The sequence below is a fragment of the Peromyscus maniculatus genome, chromosome 1, assembly GCF_049852395.1.
Source record: "Peromyscus maniculatus bairdii isolate BWxNUB_F1_BW_parent chromosome 1, HU_Pman_BW_mat_3.1, whole genome shotgun sequence".
In the NCBI taxonomy this organism is placed as follows: Eukaryota; Metazoa; Chordata; class Mammalia; order Rodentia; family Cricetidae; genus Peromyscus; species Peromyscus maniculatus.
This window is the reverse complement of record NC_134852.1, coordinates 196,003,096-196,027,363: the sequence shown is the minus strand read 5'-3', so window position 1 is coordinate 196,027,363 and position 24,268 is coordinate 196,003,096. Positions and strand designations below refer to the sequence as shown.

The following is a 24,268-nucleotide window of genomic DNA, read 5'->3' as shown; positions in this document are numbered from 1 at the left end:
CATGTGGCGTTACCTCTCTTCTATCTTGCACCTCCCATTTCCTCTCCATGTCTGGCTGGAGACTCCACCTTTCTTCTTCTCGGAGTTCTCTCTCTGTCCAAAAGTCCCACCTATACCCCCTGCCTAGCTATTGGCCGTTCAGCTTTTTATTACACCAATCACAGCAATACATCTTCACACAGTGCACAACTATCCCACAGCAGTGATGTGCATCTGTATTCCTAGCCCTTGTGAAACTAGGGCAGGAGAATGGAAGGTCTGATGTCAACCAAGGTTATATAGCAAGACCTTGTCCCCCAAACTGAAAAGAACAAACCAAACACTGACAGCTGACAACAATTTAAAAAAAAAAAAAAAAAACCCTAGCCTGGGAAACAGAACTGATACAATGAACATGTAACATCCATATATATGAAAGGAATTTATTAGACTGACTTACAGGCTGTGGTCCAGCTAGTCCAACAATGGTTGTCTACCAATAGAAGGTCCAAAGTAGTTGTTTACTCCATGGGGCTGGACGTCTCAGCTGGTCTTCAGTATATGCTGGAATCCTGAAGAAGTCGGCTCTATTGCCAGTGAAGGAGTGGACTTGGTAGCAAGCAGGCAACAAGAGCGATCTTCCTCCTTCCATGTTCTTTAAATAGTCTGCCAGCAGAGAGTGTGGCCCAGACTAAAGGTGGATCTTCCTAGGAGGTTTTCTGTAGCCCGATAATAGGTTTCTCCGCCGACACAGTAAGCCAGATCAAGATGAACTGAAAAAGTAAAAGAACAGGTTTATTTGAGCAAAGCAACTCCAGGGTGAGTTCTCCAGTCCCAGAGACTGAGGCAGAAAAAGTTATGCTCCTGAATTAAAGCAGGGAGATTATATACCCTGGAGACGAGGAGTGATGACGTGTCCACCACAAGCTGGGTTTGTGCCCAAGTATGGTAAAAAGCTGAACGCTTTAGGTGGGGACTTGGGCTGCTGGCAACTTCAGGAGAGGAGCTGCCGTAGCCACCAAGAACGAAGAACTGGGCTTTTTGGTGCCTTTTCTTTGTTGGAGATACTTTGACAGGGTGGGGTTGGAGAGACAGAGATGGGGCTTCTCCGACCATGCAGGAGCAAGCTGGAGGTTCCAACCGAACACTTCCCACCTCAAAAGATCTGGATTAAAGGTGGGTCTTCCCACTTCAAATGACATAATAAAGAAAATCTCTCACAGGTATATGCAGTCACTCGGGTTTTAATTCCAGATGTGGTCAAGTTGACAAGCAAGAATAGCCACCATTACATATACCATATACATAAAACCTAATTTGAAGTAAATCCTAGTATTAGATACAATGGGTAAAACTCTAACACTTATAAGAGAAAAAAATGAGAATACCTTAGTAATGTTGTGGGATAGTTGTACCCTGTGTGAAGGTGTACTTCTGTGATTGGTGTAATAAAAAGCTGAATGGCCAATAGCTAGGCAGGAAGTATAGGTGGGATTTCCAGGGAGAGAAAGGAAGACGGGGAGGAATCTAGGCATGCAGGAGAAGTCAGGAGACACAGAGGAAACTGGAGGTGCAAGGTAAAGGAGAGGTAATGCCACATGACAGAATGTAAATTAATGTAAAGGGTTCATTGAAGTTATAAGAACTAGCTAGGAACAAGCCTAAGCTACAGGCTGAGCTTTCATAATTAAAAGAAGTCTCCATGTCATTATTTGAGAGCTGGCTGGTGGTAGACAGAAAGACTCGTTACATAGTGGCCTTGGGCCTGGAAAACTCCTTAACACTTGACAATAAAAGCAAGTTCCACAACAGAGACTTATTTTTTTATTTTTTATTTTTTTTGGTTTTTCGAGACAGGGTTTCTCTGTGCAGTTTTGTGCCGTTCCTGGAACTCGCTTTGGAGACCAGGCTGGCCTCGAACTCACAGAGATCCGCCTGGCTCTGCCTCCCGAGTGCTGGGACTAACGGCATGTGCCACCACCACCTGGCTAACAACAGAGACTTTAAGATATGGTCTTTGTCTTAGTTAAGATTTCTGTTGCTGTAAAGAGATACCATGACCACAGCAACTCTTTTTTCCCCCTCTTTTCTTTTTTTGGTTTTTCAAGACAGGGTTTCTCTGTGTAGTTTTGGTGCCTGTCTTGGATCTTGCTCTGTAGACCAGGCTGGGCTCGAACTCACAGAGATCTGCCTGGCTCTGCCTCCCAAGTGCTGGGATTAAAGATGTGTGCCACAGCAACTCTTATAAAGGAAGACATTTAATTGGGGCTGGCCTTCAGAGGTTTAGTTCATTATCATCATGGCAGGAAACATGGAAGCATGTAGATAGACATGGTGCTGGAGAAGGAGCTGAGAGTTCTACATCTTGACCTGTAGGCACCAGAAGGAGACTGTGTGCCACAATGGGCATAGCTTGAGCACATATGAGACTTCAAAACCCACCTCCACAGTGACACACTTCTTCCAACAAGGCCACACCTCCTAATAGTGCCACTCCCTATGGGCGAAGCATTCAAACACATGAGTCTATGTGTTTACCTATATTGTATACCTATTCAAACCACTATAGTCTTTATTAAAAATAAGGCCTACTCTTTAAAATGTTTATTAGGAAAATAAAATATAAGTCACACACTGCAGGGGGGATATTTGTAAATCATGTATTTAATAAAGGACTTGTATAGAGGTATAAAAAAGAATTCTTAAAACTAAAGAAAAAAATTCCCAAATATAAATGAAAAATATTCAAACACCACACTAGACAAGACTCACCACAGCAAATAAACACAAGAAGTCAATTTCAACATTAATCATTGATAAAATTCAAACTAAAACTACAATGAAATATTACCATAATATATATCATCTAGAATGGCTGTAGTTCAAAAAATATGATAGATCAGACATTCTGGAATACACCTATAATCCTAGCTCTTGGGAAGCAGAAATAGTAGTAACAAGAGTTTAAGGCCAGCCTGGGGTACACAGCGACTTTGAGACCAGCCTCAGCTAGTGAGACCCAATCTTTGATCATAACCGTAAGGCTAAAATGCCTGGTGCTACTGCAGCACAAGCCTGGGAATAACAGAATAGAAATGTTGTATGAAAACTCCCAGGTCCTTGTTAGCATCAACTAAAACTAACAGGGACCTACATGTTTGATAATATTCAATGGTGATGTAGTCCAGGTTGGCCTGGAACTTACCATGTAGCTGAGGATGATACAGTAATTTGCCAAGAATGTGGTACCATGCACTACTATGTTACAAAGACACTTACGCAGCCCCCTGGAGAGGCCAGTGTGGAAAGGAACTGAGGCCACCTTCCAATAACCACCATCAGCTGGCCAGTCAGGGGAGGCAGCCACTGGAAAGGTACATTTGCCATCCTGGATAGCCTTCAGGTATCTGCAGTCCCAGCCAACTGTATCAGATTCCCCAGCCACAGAGATAATAAATGTTTATTGTTTTAAGCCACTAAAGTGTGTGGTAAGTTGTCACTGAACAGCAGATAACCAATATACAACCACACAGGCTTAAAATAAATGTATATGTTGGGTATACCTTGTAAGCCCTTCATAATAGGTATTATCATTGTTGTGTAGTGTATGAATGTCTGTTTTTCACCAGATTGCTGCTCAAGCCTCCTCCCTGGCCCCTCTGCCTCTCTTCATCTTTCTCGGCCACTTAGGACAGGCCTGAGCACACGCATAACTGAAGTCCAACAGATCACTCCTGAGTTGAGCCAATCAAATCCAAGAGTAGTTTTGGAGAGTTTGTAACTATGGGGATAACTTCCTATTTCACCTCTTCTGAGGTAGTTGATGATGTAGAAGTCTAAATTTCTCCTCCCCACTACTACCACCACCACCCTGATCCACTCATCCCCACAGGCTCTTGTTATTAGTTTAGGCTGCCCTTGAACTCAGATCCTCTACCTCAGCCTCCAAAGTGCAAAAATTATAAATTTGCACTATTGCACCTAGAATATCTGCCCTGTAGGTGCTAGCTTGTAATGGGTAAGCTGTAAAAACAAGGAAGTTTAACAGGTCAAGAGTTGACTAATTAAAAGAATTAAAAGAGCCAGATGGTGGAGGAGCATGCCTTTAATCCCAGCACTTGGAAGGCAGAGGCAGGCCGATCTCTATGAGTTCAAGGCTAGCCTGGTCAACAAAGCTAGTTCCAGGACACACAGGGCTACACAAAGATAAAAAAAGAATTAAAAGAAAGAGGACATTGGATAAGTAGAAGCATAGATGTGGCTGCAATAAAAATGTAAGCAGGGCGGGGGCTCAGTAGTATAGTGCTTGCCTAGCATGTGCATGGCACTGGGTTTGTCCATCAGCTGGGGAAGGGGGAGAGGGAGAGTCAAAGAGAGGGGGGGGGAAATATGAATGAATGAATGAATGAATGAATGAATGAATAAATGGAGTCTATAAAAATGCAACATAGAGAACATGCAGGTAGCTCAGGATGTCTGTGGGTTTGAGGCCCACATATGCTGCCCTAAGTCATTTATTAATGATGAAGCTATTATGTTGATGTTTGCTGACTCCAGAACCATGTTTGGTTGCTTTGATAATGTGTCTCATATTTATATCACAAAGCATAAAAAAAAAAACTCACAAAGCATACAAAAAACAACAACAACCAATCCAAATCTCATTCCTGCTGATAGCCTATGTTCTTTGTATGTCAAGGACAACTTTATTTGGTAACACTCAAGAAAGCTTTTTTTTTTTTTTAATTGAGATAAGCTCTACTCATACAGGCCAGCTTAGCTTTAAACTACTATGTAGCTGAGGATTGACCTTCAACTTCTGATCCTTCCGAGTGCTCAGCTTACAAGCAAGTGACCACTATGCGCAGCTGAGGACAGTGTCCTAATGCTAACCATTGTGTGTAAGGGTTTTAGCTAGTCTTCATGAAAGGTAAGTTCATACAATGATTAAGAGCACATATGACCTGGGCCTGGAGTTCACTGATGCTGTTGTGAGAAGAAAAAGGTTATTTGTGAGATTATGTCAAATTTACTTCTGTAATCTAGCAACAAGCTGATTGCACAAACAAGTGTCCTGATGTGCATTCTGTTGCTTTGATAAAACACTGGGGAAAAGAAGCTTGGGAAGGAAGGAGTTTATTTGGCTTATACTTTCAGGTCACGGTCCATCACAGAGAGAAGTCAGGGCAGGAATTCAAGCAGGAACTGAAGCAGAAACCTTAGAGGAAGGCCACTGAAGCTCGAAGTTTCTCCGGTCCTGCCGGGCCCTACAGTCAGGACGAATCTCTGTCACCCACAGCCCCGCAGCCACTTATAAAATCATCACCCAGAGGCTTATATTAATTACACTATACAGCCTGTGGGTCAGCTTATGTTAACTATTTCAACTTAATTCGACACATTCCTATTAATCTGTGAGTTGCCACGTGGCTGTGGTGTTACTGGTCTGCTGGCATGTTGTGTCTTCCCCCTCTGCCTTTCTTCTTCCTGTCTCTCTCCTGGATTTCCTGCTTGGCTACAACCTGACTCACCACAGGCCAATCATAGCAACACCTATTCACAGCATACAGGAAAACCATCCCACAGCAGGCCACTTAATGGCTGTCATCCAGCTTTCTTGAAGAGTCTAGGCTTGTTTGCCTAGCGATGGTGCTGCCCACTTTGGGTTGGACTTCCCCACATCAATCAAAAATCAAGACAATTTGCAACAGACATAGCCACAGGCCCAATCTGAGCTGGACAGTTCCTCAATTGAGACACCTTCCTCCCAAATTGACAGAAAACACACACACACACACACACACACACACACAAACAAACAAAAAACAGGACAACAAACAAAGGACAGAAAACACACACACACACACACACACACACACACACACACAAACAAAAACAGGACAACAAACACAGGACAGTGTGACTTGGTCATTTTAGTTAGTTGCTTGGGAGGGGATAATATGATGGCATGGATTTCAGCAATGATTGACAAACATTTATAGAGGAAAAGTGAATAATAATAGCACTAGTATTTTTGTTTTGTTTTTTGAGACAGGGTTTCTCTGTGTAGCCTTGGCTGTCCCACAACTTGCTCTGTAGACAAGGCCAGCCTCGAACTCAGAGATCCTCCTGCTTCTGCCTCTTGTGTGCTGGGATTAAAAAGGTGTGAGCCACCACATGAAGCTAGTAACAGTATTAATAGCAACCAACATTTGTTGAGCTCTGACTTTATGCCTAATAGAGTACTAAGCATGTAACGTTCTTTTTCTTGTTTGTTGTTTTTTTTTTTCTTTTTCTTTCCCGCCCCCCCCCCTCCACCAGACAGGGGTTTTCCATGTAGTTTTGGTGCCTGTCCTGGATCTTGCTCTGTAGACCAGGCTGGCCTTGAATTTACAGAGATCCACCTGGCTCTGCCCCTCGAGTTCTCAGATTAAAGGCATGCGTCACCACCACCCAGTTGTTTTTTCGAGATAGGATTTCTCTGTGTAGCCCTGGCCACTCTAGAACTCACTTTATAGACCAAGCTGGCCTTGAACTCACAGATTCTCCTGCCTCTGCCTCCCAAGTACTGGCATTAAAGGCGTGGGCCCCCAACTCAGGCTAACATTCTTTTTCTAATTTAACTCTCAATCATAATACCTGTTGTGTAACAGTTTCCTCTGAGTATTGGAACATTCTAGCCTGCAGAAAGCTCCTAAAGCTCCTTAAGCAGAAAGGTAAACAACTCAGAGTGCCTCCCAGCCTAAGTGAAGCCGAGCTGCAAAGAAGAGTCTTGGACAACTTTCTTAGACTCTGAGACCACCAGCTGTCTGGAAGAGCAGAAACCCTCTGAGCTGCCTGGAAGACGTTTAGACCAAATGTGGCATCTGCAAAGTACACCATCTAACCTGTTGACCTGCCTGCCGGTTCACTGTGCTCCAGGTTCCCAGCTTCGTGAGCTGTCACCCATGCTGGGGTGACTTTGGTGACGCAGCTGTCTTTGAGTCATTTCTGCTCCTGTAGATAACCTCTCATCCATATTCCAGTAAGTAATCTCAATTAAAACTCATGGTTCACCAAGTTGGACTTTGGTGTTATCTGTGCTTTGATCTGTCATGGGCTCCTTATCTGGGATCAGTAGATCTGTGTGTTGCATCTTCCCAGGGAAGTTTAGTCACACAGCAAGTACCGCTGTCATTCTAATTATCACCATGTTGCCGAAGAAGAAAGTGACGCTGAGGTCTAGGAAGAGACTTGTGCTGTCTTCCTTGCTCTCATTTCCTGCTGGCGAGTCAAGATGAAACCAGGATGCAGTGAGTTGGATAAAGCTCTTCCTTCCTTTTCTCTTCCTTCCTTCCTCATTCTAATTCAGCTGTCAGTTTGTTACAAAGTTGATCTAGAGAGGAAGTAGGCTGTGTTCATACTGTGTAAGAAACTACGGAATGGCCAGGCCTGGTCTCACAGCCCTATAACCACACTACTTGGGGCACTGCAGCAGGAGGATCCCAAATTCAAAGCCTGCCTTGACTACAAGACGGGCCTGAGGAGGGGAGAGGCTCACGCTGAGAGAACTTATCTAAGTGCATGGAGCTCTAGCTTCAATCTCCAGCACCATAAAACCAAAACCACCGTTCATCTGCTTTGTAGAAATGAACAGCCAAAAGGACTTGTAGGACTGTTAGGACTTACAAAATCCTGCAATTGTTTGGGGTGACTTATTTACAGAATTTATAACATTCTGTCAACGCAATGCAGATATTAGAAATGTGAGCAGAGAGGGTGGCAGTAAGATTTATGAGAAACAAAAAAGAACATTTTCCATGCCGAATTTTCTGTCTGTTCCAGCTTAGTTGGGGGGGGGGGGAGTTTTCCTCAGTTTGTTTGAGGCCAAGATATAGCTGCCTACTCCAAACATTTCGCATTAGTGGAATTCCACGTGCTTCTGCCTTCCTTCCTTAAACAAAGTTTTCAAGGTTCATTCACAATACAGCAGGTATCAGTAGGTACCGGGTTCCTTTCAAAGCTAACTAAGTGGTAGTTACTGGGTTTATATACTGCATAGCCACAGACTTTACCTGTTCTACTACTGATGGACATTTGCAATGTTTCTGTCTTTTGCCTGCTGTGGAAAGGTCCACTATTCACCCATGAGCACTTATCTCCTACTTTTCTTCTGGAACTGTACCCAGGAGAGAAACTGCCGGGTCACACAGCAGTTCCTTAACTGTGTATGAAGGTCAGGGGAGAACTTAGGAGCTGGTTCTCTCATTCCGTCAGCAGGGCTTCCAGGATAAAATTCAGGCGGTCAGGCTTGAGCAGCAAGCGTCTTTACTCTCTGAGCAATCTCACCAGCTCCAGCTTGAACTTTTGAGGACTCGCCAAACTGAAACAGTGGCATGCACATTCCCATCATCAATGGGTGAACATTTCCATTTCTCCACACCCTCAACAATGGTTGTTGTTTTTCAGCCATGATTAAGGTTTTCTGTTTGGTTTTAGAGGCCGAATCTATGTGGGTTCAGATTGGCCTGAAACTGGAGATCCTCCTGCCTTGGCCTCCTAAGTGCTAAGAAGACAGATTTATGCCATGGCTTGGTGGTTGTATTTTCATTAAAGCCACTGTAGTGGGTATCAAGTGGCACATAATTTTTTGACAAAGGGAAAAAAAAATGTCACTACTTAGATATTAAACAACGTAAGACACAAGTTCACTTTGTTTTTTTTTTTTTCTTAATGTGTTTTAGTGCTTTGCCTGCATGCATGTTTGTGTACCACATGCATTCTGGTGTCCATCGAAGCCAGAATGGGGATTGGCTCTCCTAGGACTGGCATTATAGATGGTTGTAAGTCACCACGTGGGTGCTGGGAATTGAACCCAGGTCCTCGGAAGAGCAGCCAGAGCTCTTAACCACTGAGTCTTCTCTCCAGCCCCTACATCTTTTACTGAAGTCATAATGTTCACTTGTGAAAATGTGTAAGAATATACTTTCTCCTGACTTCTATAAATACCATAATGAAGCTGGGGTTATAGTTCAGTGGTACAGCATTTGTCTTGTGTGTATGAAGCTCCAGGTTCCATCCCCAATACTATCTATTGGGGAGGGGGTTGAAATCATAGAAATAACACAAAATATAAAATTAAGACCTACTAGAGCCATTCCCCAAAGTGAGTATCATTAGCTTTTTATTTATTCGAGTAGCAGGGCACTGCCTTTGCAGCACATTCTTAGCTCCCAGCACAAAAATGAAAAGTATAAATCTCTAATATCCTATCCCAGAATAAATAGGTAAGACACAGCTCTTACCTGAATGAAATTAGACATTACCACCATGTTTCATATTGCTTTTTTTTTTTTTTGGCTTTGATCTCAGGGAATACAGTAGCATATCCTTTGGAAGCAGTCAGGGTGGGGGTGGAGGGGTGGAATAGGTGACATAAGACTTAAAACCCACTGCTCCACTGTAACACACACACACACACACACACACACACACACACACACACACACAGGACATATGTTCTTAGCAGGAATATATTTAAACCAGGAAAGACATGAAGTCTACAATTGTGAGTAAAGGAGGGAAACTTGCCAACATTAGGATCCCTTGACAAGTGGGAGGTTTTTATATGCCTGGAAGTGAACCAGCAAGGTGAAGGATGGGTGAGGTCACCCCTTTCTTTTGTAAAGGTAAAAAAACTGATTGAGAAACAAGAGAAAGAACCACCTTGCTTCAGAACTGCTTTTCCAGGCAAAGGCTGGTTGTTTAATTAGACTTACTCATATTATATGTATGTATGCGAACCACATGCATGCTTACTGTTCAAGGAAGTCAGAAAAGATTGGATCCCCTGGAACTGGGATTACCAAAGGCTGAGAACCACCATATGGATGCTGGTTAGTGAACCCGGTCCTCTGCAACAAATGTGTTTGTTTGGCTTTGTTTTGGTTTTGGTTTTTTGAGACACAGTTTCTCTGTGTAGCCTTGGCTGAGATCCACCTGCCTCTGCCTCCAGAGGGCTGAGATTAAAGGCCTGTGCCACCACCCCTGGCTGCCACAAGCATTCTTAACCACTGAGCCATCTCTCCAGCTCCTCCATGAAGTTTTAGGAAAAAGTCCACGAAGAGAAGAACAGCAGACAATCAGATTCTCTTGCAACTCTTTCCCACATATCCTTCAGGAAGTCTTCCTCTACAGTTTCAGATCGAAAACAATCACCTCATCCACTTGGTTGACTGCCACAGTTCTCATGGTCAGACCATCACTTAGAAGTCTTATCGTTCTGACAGTAATCAGTCTCATTTTATTCTCCACTGATATGCCAGGTACAATGCCAGCTTGGGTGTGTGTGTGTGCGCTAAAGTTTGGACTTTCAAGAATGAATATTTTGATTTTTAAAAGGGGGGAGAGAGAAAATGCATTCTTGGGACATGCATATATGTCCATATATAATTCAGCTGTGTAACAAATACCCAGATTAAACCCAATTGGGTAATAAACAAGCCTTTTCTTTAACCTGTTCTCACATGAGGGTAATCGTGCCTGTTCTTCTACAATGCTCTTTTCCAAATCTGTCATCACTGACCTCTGCTTGCCACTCAGAACTCACCGTGTTGTCTCAAAGGCCTTCCCTGGCCATGCTGATAGAACCACTCAGCCACACTGCAGTAAGGGGCTGGAGATGTAGAGCACTTCCCTAGAATGCTCTCCAGTACCACAAAAGCAAAATAGGATGTGACAGGAAAACAAGAAGGCTTCTGGGAGGAAAACAGGTTTGGAATGGCAAAATTCTACCATGTATTAAAGACCATTAAGAAACACTGAATCTGCAGTAATGTTCATCTTTAGTAGCCAGAGCAGTGAAAGAGATTTATAAATCTAAAAGGTGCCATTGAAGTCTTCTTGGGGGAGGAGTATGTTTTAGTGAGGTGTAGGTCAATGGAGGACAAGTGTTGTCCCTCACCATGAGAAGCCACTGAATTTGGAAAGATCATAAAATAAGTAAATATGTAGAGCATAAGGAGAGGACACAGTAGGTATTAATCATCATTGGAGCAATTTGACAGGAAATAAGTGATAGTCTAACAGGATTGAGGGATCCTTTTGTGAGACCTTTTCATCTCTCTCAAGAGAAATGTAAGGGACAACAGAAAAGACTGAACAAGCTGTAGGGAAATCTCGCTGAAATACGAAATGAAATGCAATTTTATGTGTGGCTGGGGATGGGGACTTTTATTTTCTAAAAGATTACGATCCAAATGTTAGTAACCACTGCCAAAGATGCGTTGAGACCCACAGAAGGGTTAAGTTTTAGAGAGGAAATGGGAAACCCTCCTACCATCCTAAGGAAACGCTATGAAATGATGGAAAAGTTTGCAATTGCGTCATCATCTCATTAAAATAGGTTGCAAAGGCAGGGCTGGAAACTGGGGAAGCATGTGCACACACGCCGCGGGGAAGGGGAACTTGAAGAAGCCGGCAGCACCAGCCAAGGAGCCCGCGCTCCTCAGTAAAGGCGGAGGCTCTAGAGTCGCTCCAGTGCCTGCTTCTGCTCAATGTGGTGGCCCTGTGGTGGTCCCGAGGGAGCGGTTCTCAAGATCCAGCTCAGCAGACTCGTATCACAAGACAGTCACCACGGCCAGTGGGGTTGGTCGGCGAGCCGGCTCGGGGAGAAGATGCTCAATATTCTAAGAGTCGGGACCAGCTGAACTCGGAAGCATCCGGAGCTGCACCGCCGCTGCACCGCCGCTCTTGGGATGCTGCTCCAAGCCCCTGACCACCTGTCGTCGCCTCTGACTCACCCCGCCCCCTTTCGCCATCCCCATTCCCAGCGCAGAGCCCACCCACTGCAGGGTTCACCAGGCGGCTTTGGGTGGGAGGTCCTGGGCGAGCGACGGACGCCTCCCGGAGCATCCACCACTCCGGAGCGCCCGGAGGCTCGCCGCCGCCCTCCCCTAGCGGCGGGTCGGGCCGTGCCAGGGGACGCAGGGTCCCGGCCGACTCCGCCCCCGCCTGAGATCCCGCGGGAACAGTGGGAGCCGTGCTACCCGGCACTCGGTGCACGCCGGAGCACGAGTCCTAACGGCAACCGACAGCGGTTTGACCTTGAAGGCCTGGCGCCGCCCCCTCTCCCCGGCAATCCGGGCAGCCACGCACGCCGTCCCGCGGAGCCCGGCTGCAGCCGGGAGCCGGTCCCTGTCCTCCGGGCGCTTCTCTCCGCAGCCAATGGAAGAACGGAGTAGCCCGGGCCAATGGCCGCCGCCAAAGTAGCCGGAGCGGTTGAGCCTATCAAAGTTCAGCTGTACGTTTCTCCCGCCCCCGAGACGCCAGGGGCGGGCCGATTGCCCAAGTCCGCCAATCAGTGGCCAATAAACAAGAAGCTTCCAAGATCAAAGGGGAAGGGGTGGGACTTGCGTGAGGAATGACAAGCTGTCTGGCGAATACCGCGGGTAGAATTTCGCTCCGTAAAATGGGGGTGGGGACACGTTAAGGCCTGCACCAATGGCTGTCTGGGGGGCGTGCCCGCGGGGCCAAGCGGGAGCCGGAGGCCCCGGGCTCTCTGGGCCGCGCCTGAGGCGGACGCAACGGGGCCGGGGGGCGGCGGCAGTAGCGGCGGCGGCTGTGGCGCGGCTGGGCGCCGCGGCTGGCCCGAGTGGATGGAGTTGGAGGGGCGAAGTGCAGGCGGTGTGGCGGGAGGACCAGCTGCTGGGCCCGGGCGGAGCCCCGGGGAGTCGGCGCTGCTGGACGGGTGGCTGCAGCGGGGCGTGGGCCGGGGGGCCGGCGGCGGGGAGGCGGGGGCCTGTCAGCCCCCCGTACGGCAGGATCCAGACTCCGGCCCGGAATACGAAGCGCTGCCGGCTGGAGCCACTGTCACCACGCACATGGTGGCGGGCGCCGTGGCAGGGATCCTGGAGCATTGCGTGATGTACCCGGTCGACTGCGTCAAGGTGAGACCTGGACCGGGGGCTGCGAACCCGACCTGGGGCTGACCCGACCCTGAGCCCTGTTTAGAGCCAGAATCCCGACTGAGACCCGGAGCCGACGGGTTCCTTCCTGGCTTCTACCTCTACGCACGATTTGAACCGGTACTCCGTGCAAGCAAAGTCCTGGCTGGGAGTTGAGCTCAGTCAGGAACCAGGACTTATTTCTAACGGTCAGTGAGATCTGAATCGAGACTCGGAGCAAAAATCTTGTCAGCCAGAGACCTGATACCGCCTGGGACTAAGCAGGAATGGGGTGGGATGGGGGATCCCGAAGCATAGGTAAGTCTACAACTCGATTAAGGTAAAGCCAGCCGGCATGAAGTCAGATCGTGAACTTGATCTGATGGCTTGGCTTGAGATGTGCTTCGGGTCGGTGCTTTTACAAGCTCCTTGCTGCGTCTTCCCTTAAAAGTGACTGGGCAGGAACTGGAATCTGGGATCTCTCAGCTAGATAAAAGTACGTATTCAGTCTTAACCCGTGAGTGGTTTAAAATCATTTGTGCAGTCAAAAATGAGAGCTCCAGGCTGGGGTGGATATGGGAAAGGGCATGTTAAGGAAAAGGTTTCGGTTTCTCTGTGAAGCAAGACTGACTGATAGCCCATCTATTTCCTGACCGTAAAAATTGTGCTGGGGTTAAGACTGTGTGATCGAATCAGCCCCTACACAACAGAGCTGAAACTAACAGTCTTTTTCTTTGGGCACCTGAATTTGACAAAAAGGGAAAAGTGTGATGATATTAGAGAGTAGATGTAAACGTGGAAGAAATAGAATGAGATTATCAGGGTATGGTCAGCGTTGAACATAAAACCAATTGCATCCACAACCAAGCAGGATGGTGGTGGACATCCAGGTCAGAAGCAGCCTGAGTGAAGATGGAAACGTATTTTTCCTCACTGTTGTGCTTTAGTAGAGGCACCAGCTGCTAAAGGTGAAGTCTAAACTGAAGGGGAAGTAACTTCGAGGGGGTTGTTGAAATAACTGGTAAGAACGGTGTTTTCTTGACACCAATTAGTACAGGCAATACCCTCTCAGCTCCTGTTTTCTCAGATGAGGAGAGCAATGACTACAGCCCTGGAAAAATCAGTTTCTTCTGCTTGCTTCTGGTTTCAGTACTATTTTACAATTTCACTAGTAAAGTGGATGAGGAAATAAGGCAAGTGCTCCTGACACTTTGTGAATGGCATTGAGTTGTGGTGAGGAAATATGAAAGTGCTCCTGACGCTTTGTGAATGATGTTGAGTTGGCCAGTGTATCTCAGCACATTACAGGATAACTCCTAACTAGAGCCATACCCACTGAAAAACGTGGTCCAGTGCACCTGACTGAGGTGAGCATTAGCATTTTAAATGTCTTTGTCAACAGAGAATTAGACGATGAACTGGACTCATGGCTTGTTCTTTGGGTAGGAGCTTTTGCCAGACAACTTGCTGGGTCTTCCCTTAAAAGAAATAATAAAGCCTGTGTGAGAGAAATAACTAATGGAATAATAATTATAAAATGAATATATAACAGTGATTCAGACTTCTAGGAAATAGACTTTAGGTTGGATGTCATAAGTTAATAACATTTTACTAACATATCCAAAAACTAGTAAGATCTAGCTGCAGAGTAACCCCCTACACTCTGGTTTTTCAAGACGGGGTTATTCTGTGAAGCTTTGGAGCCTGTCCTGAATCTGTAGACCAGGTTGGCCTCTAACTCAGAGATCTGCCTGCCTCGCCTCTCGAGTGCCGGGATCAAAGGTGTGCACCACCACTGACCCGCAACCTCTCCCTCTTAACTGCAAGTACAGCACAGAGTCTAGGGTGCTATGTTTCAGGACAAGTATTAGATGGAAAACAAATCAGAGAAAGCCATGAAAATTATTTAATGGGATGGAAAATACATTGTGATAATATGACCATCTTAAAAATGTTCCTACTGGGATTGGGGAGATGGCTCTGTTAGCCTGCTGCACCCACATACTCATCTGGGCATGGTGGTGCACATCCGTAACCCCAGTGTTGGGAAAGTAGAGATAGGCAGATCCTTGGAGCTCACCAGGTAGCCCATGTAGCTAAATCCATGAGTTCCAGGCTGTAAGAGATCCTGTCTCAAAAGATAATAAGGTGGCTTGGTATGGTGGCCCTTGTCTAATTCCAGCACTCAGGAGGCAGAGGAGGCAGATCTATGTGTTTGAGGCCAGCCTGGTTTATGTAGTAGGACCACCTCAATAAATAAACAAGGTGGAAAGTGGTTAAGGAAGACACCAAGATGGGTCTGTGCCCCTCACCCCACATACACAAAGGTACACATACCCACTTAAACATGTACGGGCGCCACACAGAAAGAGGAGAAACGCTACTGCCACCTCAGTTTGACGGTTGTATTGTGTTACAAGGTGTTGGGACACTAGTTCCTTACTCTGTAATACTGTAGAGAGTAAACATTGGCTTGTAAACATTTTTGTAAATTTCTTTGTTAGACATGCTTCTAGAGCTGGCTGCTGTGACCAACTCCTTTAATCCCAGCACTCGGGAGGCAGAAGCAGAAGGATCTCTGAGTTTGAGGCCAGCCTAAGTCTACAGAGTGAGTTCTAGGACAGCCAAGGCTACAGAGAGAAACCCTGTTACAGAAAAACAAACAAACAAAAGAAATAACTCTAGAATATCCTTAATGGGGGCACATCTTTGTCCTTTGACAAGACTCAGTCAACAGAGACCACCGAGAGTCAAATATGGCACATCAAACTGGGCCATACTGCCTGCTCTTGAACACAGGGAGGGGCTGGCAAACCAAACCCCGAGTGACTTCTAGGCCTGTAAATTGAGGGGACACAGAAGGGCGTCCCAAAGGTGTGCTGCATAGGCAGGAAGCTCTGTCTAGCCTACCAAGGTTAACTATTTTGGTTAATAGTTCCTCATCACCTGAATATATCTTAGGATTTGCATTTTTAAAGAATTGACAGTACAGTATTGCAGACTTACCTCTAAACCCTACACTAAAGAATTGGTTATTTGATTTGAAGGACAAATGCCTAAGAGTCTTCAAAAATGCCGAGGTTTATCTTAGAAGAATCATTTCTCCTTGCTCTTAATGCTGGGAATTTGATAATGAGAAGGTAGCCTGGTATGAGTTAGTGTCCCACCGTTTAATGTTTTTGTGCAGGCATGAATGAAACTCAAATCCCTGCTCTTAGAAAGGGCTTCCTGGTTCATTTGTACCCTGGTGGCTTTTCCCAGGGTGGTGAAGAGGAAAAGCCACCCAACCAGACCCTAAGACTAGCCTGGAGACAGGTGTCAGTGTTGGAGCTGAAGAGACACCACAGTGCTTGCAAATGAATGCTGACGTTATCTCTTGGCATGCAGGCCTGTGGCTCCCTAGCCACTTAATCAGGGTCAAGTTGACTTAAAATATCCTTGGGAAGGACCATGGGAAGTCAGCATAGCCTTGCTAGGCCATGGTTATCCAGCCTGCTATTTCCAAGATCATAATGATCATAATAGGGAGCTTTAGAAATCCAGATAAATCGCAGTTTCCTTTTCTGGGCCTCAGAGGCAAGCAGCAGACTTTATCTGTAGGGACAGGCTCTGAAACCCAAAGCAGCAGAACCCTTCTGAGAGTCTACTGGCTGCTTCCCCCCGCGCAAAGGACTGTGGGGCCCTGCAGCGGCAAAGCAGGTATCCCGTAGTGCTTTGCAGAAGGAAGGAGCAGAGAGAAACCTTTCTTGAACTTCGGGTGTAAAGGGTTATCTCTGAACATCCACCAGTGAAAGGTTAGGAAATGTTGTCTCTGACTTGTATTTTGTTTTCTCACACCTCATCACGATAACTAAGTAATCAGTGAATGCCAGATGTTCTTTCCTTCCCAGCACTGTGTAAAGTACTTAACACGGCTCATTATTTCACAGGTGAAGAAAGGCCTGGAGAGCAGTTAGGTAACTTGTCAAAGGTCACAGAGTCTAAGTGGCAGTCGTGATTTGAATTCAGTCTGTGACTCATCAACTTTCCTTATAGCTTCCCAAAATCAGGTTTCAAGAGCCAAGCCAGCTAAAGAATGACAGAGTTCACCTGTGAGTGTATAACCTTGAGAGTAACATCTGAATGTGCCATATAAATTACTATAGATCAGAAAAACCTCAGTAAACACACCTTTATTAGTGTGGCTAAGGACTGAAGAGTTGCCCATGTGAGTGATGTATACCATGCTGCTATGACCTGTCAATTCTTGGATATGAACATTTAGAATCATGTTTTAATAGTCAAAACCCTTACATTTATAGTACTTTGCAAATGATGGTTTTTACATGCTTTGTTTCTTTTAATCCACATAGCATGGTGATTTTCTTTTTCTATGATTATTTTTTAGATTGTTTTATTTTACGTGTATGGGTGTTTTACCTGCATATATGTCTGAGCACCCCGTGAATGCCTGGTGTGCATGGAGATGAGAAGGGCATCGGAGTCCCTGGGACTGGAGTAACGCATGGTTGTGAGCTGCCATGTTGGTGCTGGGAATCGAACCCATTCCCTCTGCAAGAACAAGCGCTATTAACTGCTGGGCCATCTTTCTAGCCCTGCATGAGGTTCACAATTCTAGAAGTTGAGTGACATAGCTAAGATTGAGCATGTCTGCCAGAGCTGACTCTCAGACTAGGCTTCCTGACTCAGACCTCACCAAAGCACCTAACCCCTCCTCACCTTTTTTTTTTTTTTTTGAGACAGGGTTTCTCTGTGTAGTCCTGGCTGTCCTGGAACTCACTCTGTAGACCAGGCTGGCCTCAAACTCACAGAGATCCACCTGCCTTTGCCTCCCGAGTGCTGGGATTAAAGGTGTGCGCCACAAGACTTACGTAGCTTTTCTTCAGTGTTAGGTAATGGTATTTGTTTTTTCATACTACAGCTTTTCATATGTTCTTAGAGATTTCATCATTCTGCAGAAAGAAGATTTATTGGCTCAAAAATATGGGCATCCATATTCATTTTTATATTCGAAGTATTTTCTGCCTGGGGCCTGGGGCCTGGGGCCTGGGGCCTCTACATAGGTATGCACTGTCATTGAATTAGATTTAGATGTGTTTGTAAAACGTTGGGAGTAACTTCTGCATAGTCCAGTTTCCTCTTGGGAATGAAGAGTTTTCTGAGGCCAGAATCTTTCATCACTGGTTGCCAAATGTGCCCTTGACTCCAGCAGAACGCTGTGGTTTCTGAATCCTTCTGTAGAAGACTGGTTTCAGACAGACTCTCGGAAGTGTGTGTTGTTAAGCCACCAAGTCCAGATTAAAACCACACCCTTTAAGTAAAGCACACTGTGTATTTGGGTGCTTTTGAGAACTGGAAACCAAATGTCCATTGTGATACGGTGATATGTGATATTTCTGATTGAAAGGCTGGTAATTAACATTTAAGCATGCCGCGTTTTCTTAGTAGCAGGCAGGAGAGAATAACCCCAGAGGAATGTGGATCGCTTGAGGCTAACCAGGACCTGTTCATCTGGTTAGTTCATCCATGCTCTTGAGAAAAGGCCTTATTCTTGGATCCCAGTTGGCTAACTTGAACCAGGAGGATTCAGGCTTTTAAACCTAAACTGAATCTAGTGATTGATATGAAGCAGGAGTTTAAATGTCCCTGGTCATCAGCTGCCCCCATTGACTCACCCGTGGCTGTGCGTGTTATTTTCTGAACTGGTGTAGATGTGCGTGTGACAAAAGATTCATTCATCCACTCAGCAAACACACCCTACAGGCCCCTGTGGACCAGTAGCCGGCCTTTGCTTCTAAACTGCTGTGCTCCATGCTGCCTTAGCTTTGAAATATATTAAGATTTTTGTGTAAAGACATACTTCAGAGAAGGTCTGATGAGGTGGATTTCCAATTTTCTTGTAAAGATTTATCTTACTACTTCAAAAATTGTATCTAATATGTGTTTGTGTCGGGGGAGAGTGTGTACACATGGATTCCAGAAGACAGGCATTGGATTCCCTAGAGCTGGAGTTACAGTTATGAACCACCCAACATGGGTAACTGGGAACTGAATTCAGGTCCTCTGAAAGGGCAGTGGAGGTCAGAGGACCGCTTGTAGGAATCAGTTCTCCTTTCCCCATGTGGATTTCAAGGATCAAACTCAGGTTGTCAGGGTTGGTGGCCGGTAACTCTACTCTTTCTGTGAATTTTGTGGCTGTTCTCCAAGTGTCTACCACCCACACTCTGATGCCAGTCATTAATCTTTGAAGGTTCTGTTTCATAGAGACTGGCTTTCTTTGCCAAGGCCATTTTGAGAATCCAGTCCACTTAGATAAGTCTGAGTGGTCCTTGAGTTTGAAAGGTTAGTTTGGATTCCTCATCTCCACAGTTTGGGGCCAGGCTTCTCTCCTAGGAGCAGCATCTGTTGGGAATGCTATTTCTATCAAGACTTTAACATGCAGACCCAGCTGCCAAAGCCAAATGCTCTGAAAAGATGTCAAAAGGAGAGCCCCCCTCGGTTTAGTCAGGGTATTATGTGGTCAGGAAGTAGGCCCCGGGCTTACCTTTAGAAAGAAAGCACCGAGGGTGCTCTAGACAGTAAATATTTGAATTAAAGGTTTATTTTTATTTTTCATTATGTGTGTGCGCCTGTATTAGGGGTATGTGCATGTGAGTGCAAGTAACCAGAGAGGCCAGAGAAGAGTGTTGGATCCCCTGGAGCTGGAATTACAGGCATTTAAACCACCCAGCGTAGGAACTGAACTCAGGCCCTCTGCAAGAGTAATGCACGCTCTTAACTACTGCACCATCTGTCCAGCCCTGATCTCCAAACTTTGTTAAGGTGAAAAAGCAACCCTGGATCTCACGCTTGGTATTTATTGCTAAGATAGTGGATCATTTGGAGTTGGAGGATGTTGCCAAGAGGCAGTGTTCTTAAAGGATCTTCTCAAGGGTGTTCTGCTTTTTGGCTATGGAGGACTAGATGAAGAAAAGTCCAAGGCTTGGAAAGATGAGTCATAGATTTGGGAAGAAGTAAAAGCTGGATACGAAGGATCACTCCCACAGGCTTGTCTGGTGTCCAGGGCCTGTGTGATGGGGCGGACGAGAAGTTGGAATCACTGACTTTGCGTTTTTTGCTGTAATTTCAGACCCGGATGCAGAGTCTACAACCTGACCCAGCCGCCCGCTATCGAAACGTGTTGGAGGCCCTCTGGAGAATTATAAGAACAGAGGGCCTGTGGAGGCCCATGCGGGGGCTGAATGTCACAGCAACAGGCGCGGGGCCTGCCCACGCCCTCTATTTTGCCTGCTACGAAAAGTTAAAAAAGACATTGAGTGATGTAATCCATCCAGGGGGCAATAGCCATATTGCCAATGGTATTGAGCCTTCCTGTGCTGGTCCCCCACTTCCCCAACTCTCTGGGCTTTGCTGCTGTCAGTGCTTCCCAGTCTCAGCATGGTTTGGAGCTGCAGCTTTGGGCTGGGGTAGGCCAGATTATAGGGGAGGGACTGCCAAACCTCATGTGCTTGGACAGCGGGCTGCTTCAACCCCACTCCTCCTTTGGGGCACCTCAACAAAGGTCACAGTAATCTCCCTTCCCTACCAGCCTGACTTTCCTCTCATCTCCCTGGCATCAGCTTCTAATGCCTGGTAATGTGGAGACACACTCATACCCCCACTATGTGTTTCTTGGTAGTTGGGTGGTAGCCTGCGTCTCAAGGCAGGGTTGGAGGTGACCCAACCACTCAAGGAAGACTTAATGGAGCCCCAGCTCTTCACCTCACCTTTTCAGGATCCCATGTCATCAGAGGCAGTTGGTGTTGATGAGGACATGACAGCCCTGACAAGTGAATGGGGGTGGGGTCAGGGACTGTTTGGAGAATCCAGATGCTTTACAGGTTGGGTAGAAATAAAGGAAAAAAATAGCAACCCAGGGTTTGAAGGTGGAAAGCCACGTTGAGTGGAGAGCAGGGTATAGTGGGTCAGGACCAAAGGAGAAGGAGTTTTCCAGGCCCCAGGATAGGAAGCAGGTTAGACCGAGGCTCTATCTACCTGGCTTCATTCTCCCTGCAGTGGTGGCCATTGCTGTGTGGCATGCCTTGCCAGAAGTGTATCTGCTTCCTGCCAGGGCATGACTGCTCTTATTAGAATAGATGTTTGCCATATTTTCTTTGCCCCTTTTGGGCCTTCCTATCAGATGTAGAATGTGCAGTGACGGCCTTTTTAAGTTTGGGGTGCATCTTCCTTTCTGGGAGCTGGAGCTCAGGAGCAGTGGGTTCTGAAGCCACCTCTTGGACTGCCTCTTACCATGCCTTTCCTCACTCTGTCACAGCCACTCACTCTTACCTGGGGCCTCAGTGACATGCTCACCCTCTTGGCCTTACATGTGGCAGTTGTTTTCTCATTTGCAGGTGCAGCCGGATGTGTGGCAACATTACTTCATGATGCAGCCATGAATCCAGCGGAAGGTAAAGATTCTTTAACCGTTCTTCTGGGCAGCTACAGCTTCATGCCTTGGTTCTAGTTCTACCTTGCAAAGAAAAGCAGAGCACAGTTTTTATGGGGAATCCTCCCATTTATCTTGGTCTACCACTAGAGGGCGCTCCCTCCATATGTGTGGTGCTTGAGAGGACTTGTTGAAGCAGCAGAGTCTGGGATTTAATTTATCTTTGAGGCGTTCCCGGAAAAGGTGATGGCTCTGTTGGCCGAGTCCTGGGCTTCCCTAGAAGTCCCCTTTGTAGTATATTTGATCTCTAATTTGTATAAAATTATTTTGTGTTTCTCAAGGTGGATGTTAACATTTTAAAAGTTAAAGTATTGCATTTCTTACTGGAATGTAAACAAAAGTGAAAGATTAAATTGTGTAGTTTAACCCTTTCTTTGCTACTAGGGTATTAGCTTTTTAAGTGGGGAGAAATTCTCCAAAAACATTCTGAGAATTGAGGTGATCACCAAATGTGAGGGGCCAATGTAGCTGCCACATTCCTCCAGTTCAGTTTCTCCACGTGGGGACAAAGAGAGGGCTAACGTCAGCTAGAGGTGCACAGAACTTAAGCCATGGTGTCTGCCTAATGGGACGGGAAACTTGAGGAACTGAAGCCTACACTTTTTGAATAAGGGTTGTAGTTTCTTCTTGGTAGCATTTATTTTTCCTCCCTTCTCAATTTTAAGAGTTCATATCCGAGGAGTGGAATTGCTACTCAGTTCATTACTGTGTTCACTTCCACTGAGTCATCTGTTATTGGGAAAGGTTAAAATAATAATAATAGACAGGCCAGATCTTAATTTCCCAGAGACTCTCTGGGGTTACTAAACTGTAGATACACTGAGTATTAATTGCCTGGCTTTAAAGAAATCCTACTGGGAACAGGCTCTTTTTTTTTTTTTCTTTTTCTTCATACTAACCCTCTGGCTATCCTTCCCCCAAAATAAGAGAAACACAAACGCTTAACAGGGATCTTACTCATCTTTTTCTCCTTCCATCCCGTTGGCTCTGACCTGCCGTCTCGGAACCCTGGATGGGGATACTCTGTGTCACTGGCCGGCTGCTGTTCCGCTCTCCTCCTCTTGCTCCTCGATGGCATGTCCAGTGGTCAAGCAGAGGATGCAGATGTACAACTCACCGTACCACCGGGTGACAGACTGTGTACGGGCAGTGTGGCAAAATGAAGGGGCTGGGGCCTTTTACCGCAGCTACACCACCCAGCTGACCATGAATGTCCCCTTCCAAGCCATTCACTTCATGACCTACGAGTTCCTGCAAGAGCACTTTAATCCCCAGAGACGGTACAACCCCAGCTCCCACATGCTCTCCGGAGCCTGTGCAGGAGCCGTAGCGGCCGCCGCTACAACCCCACTGGACGTCTGCAAAACACTGCTCAACACCCAGGAACCCCTGGCTTTGAACTCAAACATTACAGGACACATCACAGGCATGGCTAGTGCCTTCAGGACGGTTTATCAAGTAGGCGGGCTGACTGCCTACTTCCGAGGGGTGCAGGCCAGAGTCATTTACCAGATCCCCTCCACGGCCATTGCGTGGTCTGTGTATGAATTCTTCAAATACCTAATCACAAAGCGGCAGGACGAGTGGAGGGCCGCCAAGTGAGGAAGGACAGAGTGGACCAGGCTCTGATGGCTCCGACGGCATCGCTGCATCCTGCCCTCCAGCACATTCTCTGCTCACGGCCCATCCAGTCGCGAGTGGAGTTGGACGAGAGGGAGAGGGCTCGCTCCAGGCTCTAGTTGGCTAACACTAGTTCTTGCCGACGTCTGTTGCCACCACCGTCTGTCCTCCTGGGTCCTCAGCAAGTTCGGCAAAGCCCACCGCAGTACCTCTGGTGACCCGCATCCTGGACCTGGTGACCTGCTCCAGACCGTTGCAGAGGGATAAGCAGCACATTCCCCTGGTTCCTAATTAAAAAGAAAAAAGTCTTTAAATGTTGTGTTGGGTTTGTCTTGTCAAGGGGGGCATGGCATGCAATCTTGTCAGCCGGTCCTGACTTGGAAGGGCTGCATATGTCTGCTGACTTGAGATGGTTTAGGAGTGTAAGGCCCGGCTTCCCTTGTCTAAATAGTCAACTTAAGGTGCCTCCCAGATGCAGGAACACAGCAGGTGCTCCTCATCCCACCAGTGCCCTTTCCGTTAATCAGCGGGGCACAGAGTTGCTCATCTCTTGGTCCAGTTCTAGGTTCTGCCTGAGCAGTGAAGTTTACGTGTGGCACTTATTTGTGCAGTTGCAGAATTAAAATTATTCACTGAAACTGCAAGTCCCACAGATTGGAGTACAAGACTTCATTTGACTTGTAATGTTTGTTTTGTGATCCTGGGGATTGAGCCCAGGGCCTCGTGAGTGCCAGGCATGTGTTTTACCGTGGAGAGTCATCAACAGCCTGCTTGCACATGTTACAAGATACTTGGGATATACGGTCTCTACATTCAATTCTGGCAGAGGAGTGGAGCAGGCAATGCAAATCGCCTCTGATTGACTGACAGGCTCAGGGAGGCTGTGACGTACCCGAGACCTCCGAGGAGTAAGCAGGGACTGACCAGGATAGTGACCCCATGAGGGAATCTAACTGCATACAGGAGATGAGTAGAGTAGCAGAGGCACTGTAATCCTGTTGTCCTCAAGGATGCTGTCCGGAGACTCGGAGGCAGGGCTTGTACTGGGTTGGGTGGTCAGTATTAGCAAGTTCCTTGGTGCGGACCTGTCATCTTGTCATTCACCTTGCAGAAGCAATGGAGTATCTCGGGCATCCCTGGTTGGGGTTAGAGAAGTGATGATAAATTAAAAAGTTTTAGCCTTCAAGGAGCTTATTGTCTGGAGAACTTATATGTAAACAGACACTTGGAAGACAAAATGGCAAGAGAGAAGTTTAAA

General features: G+C 46.4%; 1 protein-coding gene across 3 annotated transcripts; it reads left to right on the top strand.

Annotated features, from left to right (window-relative positions):
• The first annotated feature begins 12,484 nt into the window (after positions 1-12,484).
• Slc25a28 (solute carrier family 25 member 28) lies at positions 12,485-23,324 on the top strand. 3 transcript variants are annotated; one of them, XM_015985622.3, is made up of 4 exons: positions 12,485-12,905; positions 20,032-20,368; positions 21,296-21,352; positions 22,475-23,324. In XM_015985622.3, the coding sequence occupies exons 1-4, from the start codon at positions 12,615-12,617 to the stop codon at positions 22,990-22,992; spliced, it is 1,203 nt and encodes a 400-aa protein (XP_015841108.2). In that variant the 5' UTR covers positions 12,485-12,614; the 3' UTR covers positions 22,993-23,324. The 3 variants fall into 3 exon arrangements, with proteins under 3 accessions (XP_015841108.2, XP_015841110.2, XP_042119841.1); XM_015985624.3 differs by having other exon boundaries at positions 12,490-12,905; positions 20,032-20,260; XM_042263907.2 differs by lacking the exon at positions 20,032-20,368 and having other exon boundaries at positions 12,584-12,905.
• Positions 23,325-24,268: the final 944 nt, after the last annotated feature.